Here is a 15,314-nt window from a genome sequence, read left to right as displayed (position 1 = left end):
AAGGAAGGTTGGGCAATCCTACTTCCGTAGTGATACTGCCTCGGAAACCCAGGAAGGGGTCGCTATGAGTCGGGGCTGACTCGACAGCACATAACAACAACAATAAATATTTAGCATTTTGAGGAATTGCTAGCCTGTTTTTAAAATAGGTTGTATAATTTTATATCCTTACACTAGTAAATGAGGGTTCTAATTTCTATACATTCTGTACACTTGTTACCTTTTTATTATAGCCATTCTATTGGGCATGAAGTGGTATCTCATTGTAGTTTTCATTTTTACTTCCCTAATGATATTGAACATCTTTTCATGTGCTTGTTAGCTGTTCTATATCTTCTCTGGAGATAAGTCTATTTAAATCCTTTACTCATTTTAAAATTGGGCTTATTTGCTGTTTTGTTATAAGAGTTCTTTATTCTGGATACAGGTCCCTTATCAGATATGATTTGCAGATATTTTCTTGCATTCTGTGGATTGCCTTTCCACTTTTCTTGATGGTGGCCCTTTGAAGCACAAACGTTAATTTTGATAAGGGTCTGACTTGTCCATTTTCCACTTGTGCTTTTGGTTTTCTAAAGAAACCATTGCCAAGCTCATGAAAATTTACTCCTGTGTTTGTTTCTAAGAGTTTTAGCTCTTAAATTTAGGTGTGTGATCCACTTTTAGTTTTTCTGTATGGCATGAGTTATGGGTCCAAATTCATTTTTGCATGACGATATCCAGTTGGACTAGCACCATGTGTTGAAAAGTCTTATTTTTTCTCCATTGAATTTTGTTGACTCTTTTATGAAGATGTAAGGTTTTTTTTGTCTGGACTCTCAAGCCTATTCCATTGTGCTATTCTGTCATGATTACTGTAGTTGGATTCTTAGTCCCTGCTGTTTCAGTGTTTTTTTTTGTGTCTTACATTTTCCAAACTTCCCAAAATGGCAGCATTTCTGTGTCATCACAAATCCTACACCATATCCTTGACTAAAGGTCATCTGCGCCTGCATGAGTGAACATCAGGAGTCAGAATATAAGCGCTACGTATTTTCATGTTTTATTTTGTTCATCCCATTGTATATCAAGGGCAAGAACATGTTTTGATTCACTGATTCATTTTGAACATATTTTATGACTGATTCTGAAGTTCTGTTTTCTTACTACAGGATAATGTTCATCCTAATGTACCACCAGATGGTCTCTCTCTAAAATCTGTATCCAGTGTAAATGTTGATGAGCTTAGAATGAGAAATGAGGAACGAATGAGAAGACTGAGTGAACTTCAGAATAAACCTATTAATACAGGTAAATGACCAAATTTAGTGGCCGACAACAAATTCTGTAAGGACTCTTAAACCTGATTACCAGAAAGTTTTCACTGAAGGCTGGGTGATAGACGGAATGAGTTTCAAAGTCCTTTGAGTTATGGCAGAACACAGTAGCCACCCAGCAAACACAAACATCAGGTTTGATTTTGTGTCAGATTCTTTCTACCAGAGAGGATACCACTTTCAGTGGAGTCTAAACAGATACATCCAGGTTTTGCTTATTAAATACATCCAGGCTTTGCTTTCATTAGAATAAGTGCCGATTAGTGTGGCAGAGTAATTATGGAGTGAGAGATTATCAGAAAGTAACAAGAGTTCTTTGAATAACATATCTATTTTAAATCTGTAGCACTAGAAAGTAAGTTATTTTTACCTTTTACTTAGCTATCTGCACCATGGACAATGCAAAATAGCCTTAGAAAATCTGTATTATGGGAAATTTTCTCATAAGTCAGTTAGTCTTCTCATTAAATGTAGGCTTGACTCTCATTGCTTTGAGGACCAGCCCATTAAAGCAGGATGCCACTCAGACTGCTCACAAAGCATGGCCAGGTGTTAACAGCCCTTCAGGAAGTTAGTGACTCCTTTGCTAACCCTACACTACCATTTTCATGTGTATTGGTACAACAGAACAACTTTCTATTAGTAAGTATGGTAAACAGTAATGGTCTTATTAATGCAATGCTCTGGACTATTAAGCTACATTACAATAATTTCTAATACCAATTTTTCTGAGATCCTACCTGTAATACTGTGTTAATTGAAAACTGTTTGTATAATCTCTAGCATTCACCGTGTTCTAGCAGACATGAGAAAATGAACATAGTACTATTCATAGCACACATGGAAAAATGTGGAAAAGGGGACATTTTCTTTTTTGTTAAAAGGCCTTTTGCATCTATCCTTTATTATTACCTGTTCTTCAGTTTCATTTAAAACCATTAAGGCAGTATTTAACAGATCCATGTTTGAGAAAAGAGAAAGCATTTGAAGAATCTACACTCTTTCAGAAGGTTTTCAATTTCTAAATTGTTTTTAACATCGTTTCACACAGGAGTTTTTTGGTACAATGTGGACTGACTCTTCATTAAATAGATTGCATATGTCCTTTTGCTGGGCTAATCCTTCAAAGACCAGAAGTTGTCATTTTTTAAAAAAGAAATTTGACATCACAGGGTAGGAAGACAGATTTTCCTATTATTTTATCTACTACTAAGTAAAGTACAAGATATAAAAGTTGAGTATGATCGAGTCAATTAAAGAATGAAACATAAGAGTTACTTCTAACAGTGGAAAGTGGATGACAACCTTTTTAGGTTAGGTGGTGATAATAGAAGGCATTTATACTCCTGGCTAGGGCTTTCAGAAAAATTTCCTTACAGAAGTGGTATAGGTTGGGATTAACTCAAAACTCTGTCAATTTTTTCTTTTTCTGTTGGTATCCATTAATTTTCTCTGGAAAGTAACAATAATAAGCCTGTCTACACTTCTACAGGCAACTTAGTGACTGGTGAAGAGTGTTCTTTTGTGGATCTAGAATTCCAGGCCTACCCTTGTGGGTGCTGGCAGCATGCAGTCAAATTATTCGGAAGACCACTTTCTGTTTCCACAAAAGTGGGCCCTTCCTGGGCCTGCTTTTCCACTTTAGTAAAGAGTTGGACAGAGTAGGGCAGTTTGAACATATAATACTGTGGGGAATGCAGGGCTGTAATAGGTTGGACCACAAAAGCCTCGTGTTTTAGTCACCTGCCTGCACCTGTGTTGAGTTATGGCTCTTTTTTGGCATCCTTTAGATGATGAGAGTTCACTGGTTGACCCTGATGACATCATGAAGCAAGTGGGTGATGATGGAACAAACTCAGTAGCAACTGAGCCCTGGCTCCGCCCTGGAACTTCAGAAACACTGAAGCGATTCATGACAGAGCAACTGAGTCAAGAGCAGCAGCAGGTTCCTAGAAAACCAGGCACTTTTCATTGGCAAGGCTTGTCCACTGCACATGGTTAAAATAAATTTGTACTGGACCCCATAGTGCCTTTTAAGGTAAAAGGAATGTTAAACCTGAACCTTTAATATGTTCTACTTTGGCCCTTACCTGGAAGTTAATTTACTTATGTTCCATCTGTATATAAGGTGTATTTTTTCCATGAAGATGTATATTATGTACATAAAAGCCATGTTTATTGATTTGTGTAATGTAGAATTGTATAGGATTATTTTTGCACAATTTTGCCATAAATTAGGGTGGTAATGAACTCTTGGAATCAACTACCATATGTGCATTATTTTAAATTCTGCTTGTCATTAAGATAAGGCAAATAAAACGTGTCTTAACAGTACTGTAAACCCAAATTCTCTTTTATATGCACGTTTGCCACTGTTCTCTATTCAAAAGAAATTCATTTAGTAAATACATCTGTTGTAGCTGTGATTATCCTATTTGCTACGTAATTAGGGAACCAAATGTGCTAGTTATGTTCATGTCATTTATAGCTACTATGATGATGGGAGCCCTAAGTGATTTAATTCCTGTGAGCCATGCACTAGATGTCACATCTTTCTGCTTGTTTTTTTGTGCCAATGAAGGCTGTAAGTTACTAATTTATATGATTTAACTATTTCTTAATAGAAATAAAGTTTTATTTTCATTAACCATGTCACTTTCTTATTTTAACTGGAATAGAGGTTTCTAGATTGGGCTTGGCACTTGTAATCACTAACTGTACCTTTGAATTTAATGTAATCTTTCCTTTTTCAAGATTTAGCTAAATAATTTTTACTAGGATTAGAGTCTTCAGCACCAAGACAGAGCTGACACACCCTAAGGCACTGCTGCTTACCCTCCCCACTGATGTAATTCACGGCAGAGAAGACTGGGTGAGTTTGTAACAAGTGTGATAGTTCTCTGATATTTCGAATTTTACTTGTACGTACTCAAGTCTCTGACTATAAACTCAGCTCTAACTATGGGCTTATTTTACTATTAAAAGATTTTTCTTATATCTTCACCTTAAAGTAAGGTTTTGTTTCCTTTAGGGAGACTTTTCATATTACACTATCAGATAATAAACCACCATGTCATTTGAAGCACACCTCAGAAAGACTTCGTGGTCATGGTGGCCAGAGGGGCAACCCAAGGGAGACTCCCACTTCTAGCATCCAGCTGGGCTTGAATAGGACTGCATCTTAGGGGTTAATACATACAGTGTCTTGATTCTGTGGTAGCAATCCTGCTCTTACAAATGCATTGTTCAATAATTGTTCACTAAGCTAAGAGAAGCATGGAGCAATGACGAACAATTCTGTTTTTCACATAACCCCCTCTTAAGAGAAATTTATGTCGACAGGTTCCATTTTGTTTTAACACACTTGTACCACGTAACTTTAACTGAACTCCTAGGACACAAACGGCTCCAAAGGGAAACTGAGCCCTTTCTCTCAGCATTCTGAGTTAATGACTAAACAAATATTTAAAGATTACAAATGGCCTGTGGTTTGGAAAGAAGGCACAGGGGCAGGAGGGGAAGAAAGGAACCTAATGTTAGAAGCTGGAAAGAAAATATTGGAACAAAATAATACTGAATTTGTAGTTCTGGCTGACAGTAAACTTTCCATGTTTGGCTTTAAATGACAAAAATAAATGAATCAATGAAACATGGGGCTGTGGGTTACACAGGTTTTGATTGCACTGATGAAATAATTCAAAAACTTTATTGACCTACAGAATATGCCAGATGAGAATCAATATTGTACAGAAAGTTGTACAGAATATTTTTACATAGAAAACTTTACATCTGTACCATATACATTTTATCCATCTGAAAAATTTTCTACATCCACTGTTAATACGGAATGCTTGACAATCTTGTCTTTTTTAACCATCAGAGAGCACAATTCACAGTATGAATACATTTCCAGTAAATCTAACCACCCCAGACCATGCCAGATTTGTTATTTTAATATGTTCAACATTGAATTCTGTACATAAGAGTAAAATCTACATCAAGCTCTGCCCCCCAAAAATAAAAGAAAAAAGGTACAGCAACCTAGATTTATTTTGCAGCGATTCAAGTTTCAGTCCATGAAAAATCATTATATTTTAATGGCTCATCTTTAAAAGCCCTAAGGTAAGCATATTACAGGTAGTTAGGTCAGTAGTGATATTTTCTACCTTCTTTTGTTTTTTTCCTGTTGCTGATCTTGGTAAGTGTTAGTCACAACAGCTACTGGGCATGTTAAACCCTCAAAATTATCACCCCCAAAAAGGGCAAAACCAAAAAATCCCCTTGAAATAAAAAAGTTCAACCCAAAATTTAGTGCATTTGACAAAATAGTATGGGTATTTTAGCAAAGGAATAAGAAAATAAGAAATAAAATAAAACAGTGCAGGATGAACTATATAATGTTTAAGATTTTTATATTACAGACCTGCATCTCTGTACATTTTTTTTCACAGGAGGAGGATTACCAGTATCTCAGGTAGCCTGAGTGTGCAAAAATCTTCAGAATAAGAATACCATAGTTGCTAAATATCTTTTTACCGTGAACAATAATTTCTTCTTCACCACCCCCCAATTATAAACATTTTATCCTTCAAAATACAGCTCTCCTGAGTTGTACTTCTTGCAGAAGTTCAAATCTTTACATCTATAGTTCTTTGGGTAAGTTTCACTTCCACACCTGCCATATATACGTGAGGCCTTCCTTCCCTGCCACAAAGGACAGAGGGCAATGTCAAAGCAGGCCTACTGCTCAACACAAGCCCAGCAAAACAAACAGAGCGAGTCCATCCATCAGTCACTAAAGGAGACTGGAGTGTTGAAAGTGTAAGTTATAGTTCTAAGCATTTTCACCAGTAACCTTCAGACACTGCAATTGAGAGAAATCATCTTCAGGTAGGAAATCTCAGCTCCAGGGTCCTTTCAAAGAGTGGAAGGATGTAAACTCCAACAAAAAACATAGTTCCCATCATTGTTTGTTTATTCCAAGTTCCTGTTCAGGTGGTTGTGATATCTGAAAAACTACTCCAATTCGCAGAAAAAATCTTCTAAGAACAGCACGAAGTTCAGGAATCAAGTCAAATTGCATAATTTCACATAAGAGAGGGTAGTAGAATGATGCATGAGCTTTAAACTGGAGGGAAAATGAATGTCTCTTTTTAGTAGTGCTTACATACCAAACAATAGAACGTAAAGCTATCTTTAAAGTCAACCCAGTTTGGGCATGCACTGACCAGTGAGAAGAAAGGTGTTTGCATCAAACACTGGTTATTTTGCTTAGGAAAGTGAAAGATTGAGATGTATTCCAGAAACTTACTGAATACAAACATTATTCACTTAGTTATCTATCCTTATCTTATTTTGCAAAACATCTTCAATCCATTACCCTGCCAAATATTTGGTAAATGAGCTTTTTTGTTTTGCCTGGTAATAAGCACAAGTAAAAAGCCAAGCAGGATTTTATCTGATCTGGTTTATTGAACTGTATCTCTGGTTTGTTAAATGAAATTCTAAATGTTAGGTAAAATTCTATTTCATGTTGCAATATAAAATGTATGGTCTACAGGCAAAGATAAATATATTCTGTATTCACAGTTCATGTGCATATTTTGCCTGTACCTCTGCTGTAGCAGTTCCTTTATTTCTGACCGCTAGTCTGCTGCCTGTTTCCTCTCCTCTTCAGCCCCTCTTCTCACCCCACAAGACACAAGGAGGCAGTATGCCATGTTATGGTAAGAAAGCAAGCTGTGAAGTGAGACAGACTGGTTTTAGAGGCCTCTGCCACATGGTTGCTAGAGGCCGTGGGTCGCTTCTCTGAGCTCTACTGGGCCCCGCTGTCAGATGAAAATGTAGCTGAGAGCTGGGCCATGTGGGGTCAGCATGTGCCTGCCTCTGCAGGGTCCTGATACCACAAATGTCTTATGCCTCCAATTACCAGGATATCTGAGTAGGCACTGTAAGGCCATATCAAGGGTCACAGCAATCCTTTTCCATTTATGTGAACTATAAGGAGCTCTGGTAGCACAGTGCCTAAGGCACTTGACTGCTAACCAAAAGGCTAGTGGTTCAAACCCACCAGCCACTCCTCGGAAGGAAGGTTGGGCAATCTACTTCATAGTGATACTGCCTCGGCAACCCAAGGAGGGGTCACTATGAGTCGGGTCTGACTCGACGGCACATAACAACAACAACATAAGTTGTTATAGTTTTTAAAGAGTAAAATGTATATATTTGAAAACCTTAAAATAAGTAAAAGCCTTCATAGTTATAGGTATCCATGTTTGTACACTGAAGGAGTTCTGGAGGCTCACTGGCTATACCTGGCTGCTAACTCTGAGGTCACAGTTCGAACCTACCAGCTGCTCTGTGGGAGAAAGGTGTGGCAGTCTGCTCCTATACAGATCACAGCCTTGTGAAACACTATGGAGCAGTCCTACTTGGGATCAACTCAACAGCAAGGGGATATTTATATTTTACCTTCATTTCTCACTCATTGCCTTTGAGTCGATTCCAACTCACTGAGACCCCCATTAGGTTTCCAAGGCTGTAAATCTTTACAGAAGCAGACTGCCTCATCTTTCTTCTGTAGAGTGGTTGGTGGGTTCATCACTTACCTTTTCGTTAGCAGCCAAATGCCTTAACTACTTTACCACCAGACCTCCTTACCTTCATTTCTACTGGTGTAAAATTCTTAAATGATTTTGTGGCCTGTTCACTAGGGGCTCTGGGTCCCGTGGAGCCACTACATAGGCTGAAGGAATGTCCAGAGCCTGGCGCAAAGGCCCAGGGGCCTGGAGTAGCCGGGTGAAGGGCTGCAGCATCAGCTGGGGAGTGGGCCAGACAGTTTTCAATGTGGGGAAACAGTAGACCTCTGGAGGCCCTAATGTGAGTATCAGTATGTGGGGACCCTGAAGCTTGTGAAGATGTCCTCAGGGATTCTGATCCCAACCTGCTGAAGAGAATCATGGTGAGAGAATAAAGCTGGCTAAGGAGGGAGAAAACCGAGGCTAGGGAGGTGAAGTATGCCATCCATGCCGCGGCACAGAGCAGCGGCACAACCTGAGCTCATTTCCTCTGCTTCTGAGAGCTCAGGCAAGAGCTGCAGAACCCAGCATTCCTGCTTCAAATTCAAGTCACAGTATTGGTCAGTATAGGGAAATGCTAGACTGAATATGCTTAGTGATGGGGCAGAAGGGTCAATGGATGTCTCATACTTACCCTATTATCACTTATCTTTAGAACTTTAGTTAGGAACAAAAGCAGTAAGTTAGTCCAGGCTTCCCGATGACTTTCTGATGTTAGAGTAAGGAAGTAACTCAGTGCTTCACTGCAGACACTGCAGACACAAAAGATAAGACTTCCTTGTAAGTGTGCTTGCACACCTGCCAGAATTTGTGTGTACTGGGAACCAACCACTGAAAAAAGGGTCATGAATATTAACTATTCAATAACTTAACTGGAGCTTCAGCATTAACTGCAGCTTCAACATAAACATATGTCTTTAAGTTAGGAAGAAAACCGAAGTTATTATAAAATAAGCCAATGTAACTTACAAGAAAAAAATCTTAATTTCATGAGTTTTTTCACTTCAAAGCCACTGTGCAGCAGCAAGCACATAATGCTTGAGGTCAAATGGTTCAGACTCAAGTCTGCAGTGGCTCTTCCCCCTGCTGGGCCACAACTGTCTCATCAACAACTTGGGAAAACTGAGACTAAGTGATCCCTAAAGTCCTAAAATGGATTTAACTAGTCCTTGGGAACACGGGTTACCCAAGCAGACACAAAAATACAATGCAGATGACACTATTATTCTGAAAGGCACACTTCATTCTTAGCATGAGTTTAAATTTTTTTTTTTAAGCATGAGTTTAAATTTTAAAAGACAAAATACTAAGTCCTCCTGAAGCAAAGTAAAATGAAAATAAAACAACACACCAACAAAAACTGCAAGTATTTTTTTCAAATTAAATGCAGGTACTCTCACAAATATCATTCTGTAAAAATGGGGCTATCTTATGGCATTAAAAAATACTTTTGACTATAACAAAGTTGTCTGTAAATTTTAAGAGATGAAACTTTCTCCTCTATCCTGTAACAGCAATAATACATACGATTTGTTTGTATCACCAGCTGTGCAAAGCAAGTTCATTTATAAGACTGCATTTAATTTTCAAAGTCATTCTGTGAAGCAGGGCATTATTATCCCCATTCCCCAATAACACAGTTACAAAAGGTCCAGTTATCTGTGTGGCTATACAGCTCCCTGCCATTGGGTGGGATGCATACTCTGCCTGAGGCCCGACCTTGTGCCTCCTCCATGCTCTGAGCCAGGCAGCACAAATGCTAAAGCATTTGTATCCAAGGCTGACACTCAGCGAGACACTTACTTTAACAGTCGGTGCTGGACCTCCTCCCAGGCGCTTGCCCGACCCTCGTCTGTGTACATCCGGAAGAGGATGCGCAGCCCGCAAGCTAGGCTGCTTGTCTCTTGCTTCAGAAGGTTGGGTTTGGACTTGCCTTTGAAGCCTGCAGAAAGGGCAAGTTTCCATAATGAGTTGGGAAGGCATCTTAAATAACACCCTGTATAGGGTACCCTGTGTGGGTGGTGTAGTGGTTGGCCTCTGTTGTGTTCAAAGCAAAGACATGATGATGTTGGCACCTGGGCACAGAGGTCACAGAGAAGACGGCTCCCACTGAGACCATGTAGAAAAAGGTGTCACTGCACAGCTGGAGACCAACCTGAAGGTGATTTCTATGCTTAGATTTCCTCCCTTTCAAGCTTAGGACACAAAATATAAAACTATTTTTGGACTCGAAAGCTCAATGTATGCTATACAAGGTGCAGTGTGTTGCCCGCTTTGCCTGCAGTGGCTCCTGGGAAAACAGGTGGAGCAAACACCCAGCAGGAGAGCTGCTTCGAAGGCAGAGGGGTGAAGGCCCAGTGCAGTGGAAGGAGGAGGCTGCGCTGAGCTCAGCAGCTGTCATTCTAGGGGCATGGTGGCCGGACTGGGGGCTGGAGACAGGAGAAAAATAAGCATAGACCACTCTTTCCAGAAGCTAGGTCATAAGAGCAAGGGGTCTATTTCACATACACCTACTAAATGGCTGGAGCCTGGTGCCAAGGCCAGGCTGGAAGAGGATGAAGAAAGCCATGGGCTTAGGAGTTAAAAAGACACATTGGATCAAAAAAAAATGAGCAAGTGCAAAGTGGCTAACACTCTATTTGATATAGGATCATTCCAGAAACATTCAGCTCCTTTCTTGTATCTGCTATGTTCTGCTGCCTTCACTCTCCCAGCACTGACTGGCACCAAACAGGCACCGAGTATTTCTTAAATAAAGTAATTAACAATGTCAGCTTGTTGTTTATTTAAATTTTCTAACTTGTCCCAATACAAATATAGCACCTCCCCCAAAACCATTGCAGGCCTTCCCCACAACATTTCCTTCTGTTCTAGGAGAGGGCCACTGCCAGGTAAACATACAGGAGCCATTCGAACACATGTGCCAGAGACCATGTGGGACCTTCACCACATGGTGTTTCTCTTTAAAAAGGCAGCTTTTATTATGCTGACGGGTATCAACAGGAAGGCCCAAGCTGGGTAAACAAGGCAAAAGAACATTGCTCAAATCAGCCCTACAGCAGGTTGGTTAAACAAAGGAGAAACACATCCACCTAGGCAGTTATCTGACCAGAAAAAGACTTGGTTGTTAGACTGACATTAATATTAAGGTGAAAGTTGAATACAGTGAAATAAATGCACAGATCCAAAACACACAAATCAATTAATGCTGATACACATATGCATCTCTTGCACATCCACTAAGAGTGAAGATTAAAACATGAGACCTGCTCAGCTTACCTGCTTTCCACAGAGCAGTCCTCTGTTCATTGTTTGAATTGAATGCTTTAGCAAATCTATGTGACTCTAATAAGCAGTCCAGTAACTTAAAAAGTTGTTGTGATGTTAAAAAGCGGTACATTCCTTGGTCTTGAGTATCAACTCGAACATCAAAGTCCACTGCATCTCTCTGAAGGAAAACAAACCACCACAGCACACAAGCCCACACACACACACACACACACACAGTCACAATCTTCTGAGTAAATTTAGAACTCAACACTTCACAAAGACCATTTTTAAAAGCAAGCCAAATGCAAAAAACTTAGTCTGCTCTATCTTGATAGGGAATAGGGAAAGTCCACCTTCAGTTATTCCTAAATCTCCATAATCTTCATTCCACGTGCTCTACCGTCACCAGCTGTCACCTCCATCCTCTCCAGTACCCGTCTTCTAATTCTTGCCTCCAGTAACTCTTTACCCACACCACATCCTGTAAAACATTTCTCCCACCCCCTGTTCCTCATCCCCATGGGTCTGCCCTTGTCTTCTTAACCAGTTTGGAGTCCATGGACAACAAATACAATTATTCTTTTGTATAAATCCTCCCCTTTTCTTATAATTGTCTAGCGAAACCCATGCCTGGTTCGATTCTTCACTAATCACTCCATGTCTGCACCTAGACAACAAGCCTGAATGGCAAAAACACACCTGGTTTCTCTACATCCACGGTGCTCTGGGTGCTGTCCAGCAAAGGGACGCTTCCCTAGACCACTGTGTTGGACGACTGACTCATGATTTCGTTTCTCTACTCAAATTTCTAACACTTTCTTCCCAATCTCACTTGGTGGGTGACTTTTCTTCCAACTTCTTTAAGAAAACAGAAGCTATCACAAGAGATCTCCCACAAACTCCTAGCACCAGATGTACCAACCTTCCTGCACCCACACACTGTGTGAACCGCCTGTGCTTCTATACAGACAACACCCATTTGCTCTCAGTACCCTCCCTAATCACTCCAAAAGATTGCTCTAGCAACCACCCCTCTCCCTTCTGCACTCAGTTTCTCTCTCTCCTGGAAAACCCTCATCAGTGAATGTGCTGCAATACTGCCAACCTTAACAAACAAACAAACTGCTCTCCTGACCCCTCTTCCTCCTCTGGCTATAACCCTACTATACAGGAAAACTCTTTGGAAGAGTTACTGATATTTGCTGTCTCCAATTATTCTCTTAAACCCATTATAACCAGGCTTTTGTCTCCAATGTTACAGTAACACATCAAGGTCACCAAAATCCTCCAAATTGCTAGGGTCCAATACACAACTAACAGATCCACGGGACTAGAGCAATTCAGAACGCTGACGCAGTGGGTTGGCCCCTCCTTCCTTAAGCACTGGCCTCATCTGATCTCCAGAAAACAATTTCTCCTATGTCTCCTACTTCCCTTACTTGCTCTCAGTCTCTCTTGCAAGACACTTCAATATTAGCCTTGCAAAATGATGGCAGGCCCCAGGGATCCATTTCTGGTCCTCTGCCCTGCACTAGCCACACTCACCAGTGAAGATGGCTCTCGTCTAATGATTTTAAATTACATCTACAAGATGCAGATCCTCCCTATCTCCCACCTCCCAAATTAATTTTTAGCCTTGCTTCTTTTCTGAACCCAAGAATATTGTATTTAATTTCCTACTCACACAGAAATGCAGCTGTCCTCACATTTCCTTACCTGTGCGGCAGCTAAGTTTTCTGCATCTTCCTTCTTACTTGTGGCTGGGAAGAACACAATGTTGTCGATAGTCTGGATGAGTTCCAGCTGCACAACACATTTAATCAACAGGGCAGCAAACAATTTTTGTTCTGGAAATTCTGTGAGGAAATCCCCCAATGCACATGCAAACAAAAAATTATTTTGAATCCTTGATAATTTCTGTGACAGTACAACACACTAAGGTAACATTAGTATGTATGATGGTAACTTGCACATACCAATCACACTGAGGGTATACTGCTTTGCACGTCAATACTATGCAAGTTTAATCAGTATTTAGAAAAACCTTAAAGAGTCATTTTTTAAATAAACAAAAATATATGATTTAGAAGAATGAATATGATCAAGAGATTGCATTACAAAATTTTAAATAAGATTCACATTATTCTTGGGAAAAAAGGTAACAAAAGGATAAAAAACGGAAAGTAATAGGGCTTACTGTAAACTCAAATTTGATCATTGAAAACAAGTAATATAAAAACATACACTGTAGGAAAACCACAGAAACTGGATCTATGTAAGATGAGAAGGGAGGGCCAGCCAGAAATTTGGATCAAACTAGTCAATGTCATGAGTTAATGAGTTAACCAGAGCACATGTTTCAGTTGGATCCAGATTAGTAGTTGTATCTAAAATAATTTCATTGTTTCAAAAGGATCCATCAGCAAATAAGTGTACACAAGTTATGCAAGCATATTTCTACAAAAGTAAGCAAACTGCAAACTAACAAATGTTCCCCTCTCCTCACGGTTCCCTGGTTATCACATAACTACAGTACTCCAGCCTGAACAAATTTGCTCAGTAGGGCATTTGCGGCAATTTACTAGCCTATAAGGACATATTCAAAGAATGTTACATTGCACTAACCATCTCAGGTAAGCAGTTAAGCAGACATAGCAGTGCAATGTTACAAACATGAACCCAACTATTGAGATGCTGAAGGTGCTTAGAGCAGGATATGTGCCCCAGGGGCAACTTCAATCCCAGAGGCCACACCTCAACCTGGCTTCCTGGGCAGCTACCTTAGGAAGGCCTCAAAGAGGAAGATGGTTGCCCAAGGGTAGATGTTTATTACTTGGTCTCTGGGCAATGGCTCCAGCACTGATAACCTATAATCAATCTGTTTCTTTCTACTACAATAAGCATTTTACTACAAATTCCCTTTTCAGGCACCAATCTGTGGAAGTTAAATCCATGTCTGGAGGATATGGGAAGTAGCAAAATAACTTGCTAAGATAAATTTATTATTATTTAGGTCATTTATAAAGGCACTTTTCCAGGTAATTTTCAGAAATGCTGTTCAATTCAATACTTGGTTCTTGATTCAAGATCTCAAGTCAAAAAATATGACAAAGAAACCAATAAGCTCATCGCTCTTAAATGTCTTCTCTGGTCTTTTACTACACTCATACTCTGAATCCTCAAAAATTTCTAGACAGCACAATGCTCAGTGTGGTAGTTGTGTGTCAACTTGGGGTGTTGAGTGGCTGGGCAGCTGGTTGTAGATATCCCCTGTGATGAGACTGGTAATCAACTCCATGGTGGAATCTACTGGAGCAGCTGAATAGCTGCCTTGGAGATGTGGTCTGCTTCCAGTACATAAGAAGACAGCTTTGATGGAGGAATAGGCAGACAAGCGACACAGACCCTCTTCAACAAAGAAAAGAAAAATCAATTGACAGAGATACAGAAGATAATCCTGGAGCCCTGGGCTTTGAAAGGAACTATACAGAAGTGGATTAGGCACCAACTAGTGGGAAAACCTGAAAGAAAACAGGAACTAAGAACAGGCTCTCTCTGCCAGGGTCAGCAAGGGCATACGAGAGGCTGACAAAGGAAAGGAGACAGGGTGAGTGTATAAGTGCTGTCAACTAGTGACTAGAGGAGCACAGCACAGTACCCTGCCTGTATAGATAACACATAAACAAAACAAAGAAAATAAAACTTGTGGGCGAGTCACTCCAACATATAATCACCCATTAAATATAAACACAAAAACGTCACAATGCCTCAGTGACAACAGAGCATCACAGTCCACACAAAGAAGCAAGATATAGCAGGAGAAAAAAGGGAAAAGGATACAGACCTAAAACACATCCCTGAGGAAGACGCAGCACAGGAACTCCAATAAGGAATTCAAAAGAATTCTATCTAGGTATCTTCAAAGGATTGAGAGACAGACCAAGGAGAAAACAGACAAAACCCTACAAGAATTTTGGAAGAAAATACAAGAACAAAATGACAAAATAAATGAAAAATTAAAAATGATTCTAAATCTACAGACAGAAATCCAGAAGATTAATACTAAACTGTCAGAAATAGATAATACATTGAAAGGGCAAAGGAGTAGAAATGATGCAATGGAAGACAGAATTAATGAGACTGGAGACAA

At 39.8% G+C, this 15,314-nt stretch overlaps 2 protein-coding genes across 2 annotated transcripts in view; one reads left to right on the top strand and one right to left on the bottom strand.

Moving 5' to 3' along the window:
- Positions 1-3,318, top strand: part of CSPP1 (centrosome and spindle pole associated protein 1) — a 203,204-nt gene extending 199,886 nt beyond the window's left edge. The window contains exons 28-29 of the mRNA XM_042782168.1: positions 1,152-1,290; positions 3,107-3,318. Coding sequence (XP_042638102.1) covers positions 1,152-1,290; positions 3,107-3,318 — 351 coding nt within the window. The remainder of the gene's footprint in view (positions 1-1,151; positions 1,291-3,106) is intronic.
- Positions 3,319-6,279: 2,961 nt separating this feature from the next.
- Positions 6,280-15,314, bottom strand: part of ARFGEF1 (ADP ribosylation factor guanine nucleotide exchange factor 1) — a 192,298-nt gene continuing 183,263 nt past the window's right edge. The window contains exons 41-45 of the mRNA XM_007949715.2: positions 12,881-13,020; positions 11,174-11,342; positions 9,698-9,836; positions 8,529-8,646; positions 6,280-6,444 (exon numbers count right to left, since the gene is read on the bottom strand). Of these exons, the coding sequence (XP_007947906.1) occupies positions 6,280-6,444; positions 8,529-8,646; positions 9,698-9,836; positions 11,174-11,342; positions 12,881-13,020 (731 nt within the window). The remainder of the gene's footprint in view (positions 6,445-8,528; positions 8,647-9,697; positions 9,837-11,173; positions 11,343-12,880; positions 13,021-15,314) is intronic.

Source organism: Orycteropus afer, unplaced genomic scaffold (genome assembly GCF_000298275.1).
Source record: "Orycteropus afer afer isolate SDZICR_OR568_19922 unplaced genomic scaffold, OryAfe1.0 scaffold00252, whole genome shotgun sequence".
NCBI classification, from domain to species: domain Eukaryota; kingdom Metazoa; phylum Chordata; class Mammalia; order Tubulidentata; family Orycteropodidae; genus Orycteropus; species Orycteropus afer.
The sequence above is the reverse complement of the archived record's forward strand: the minus strand, read 5'-3'. Positions and strand labels throughout refer to the sequence as shown.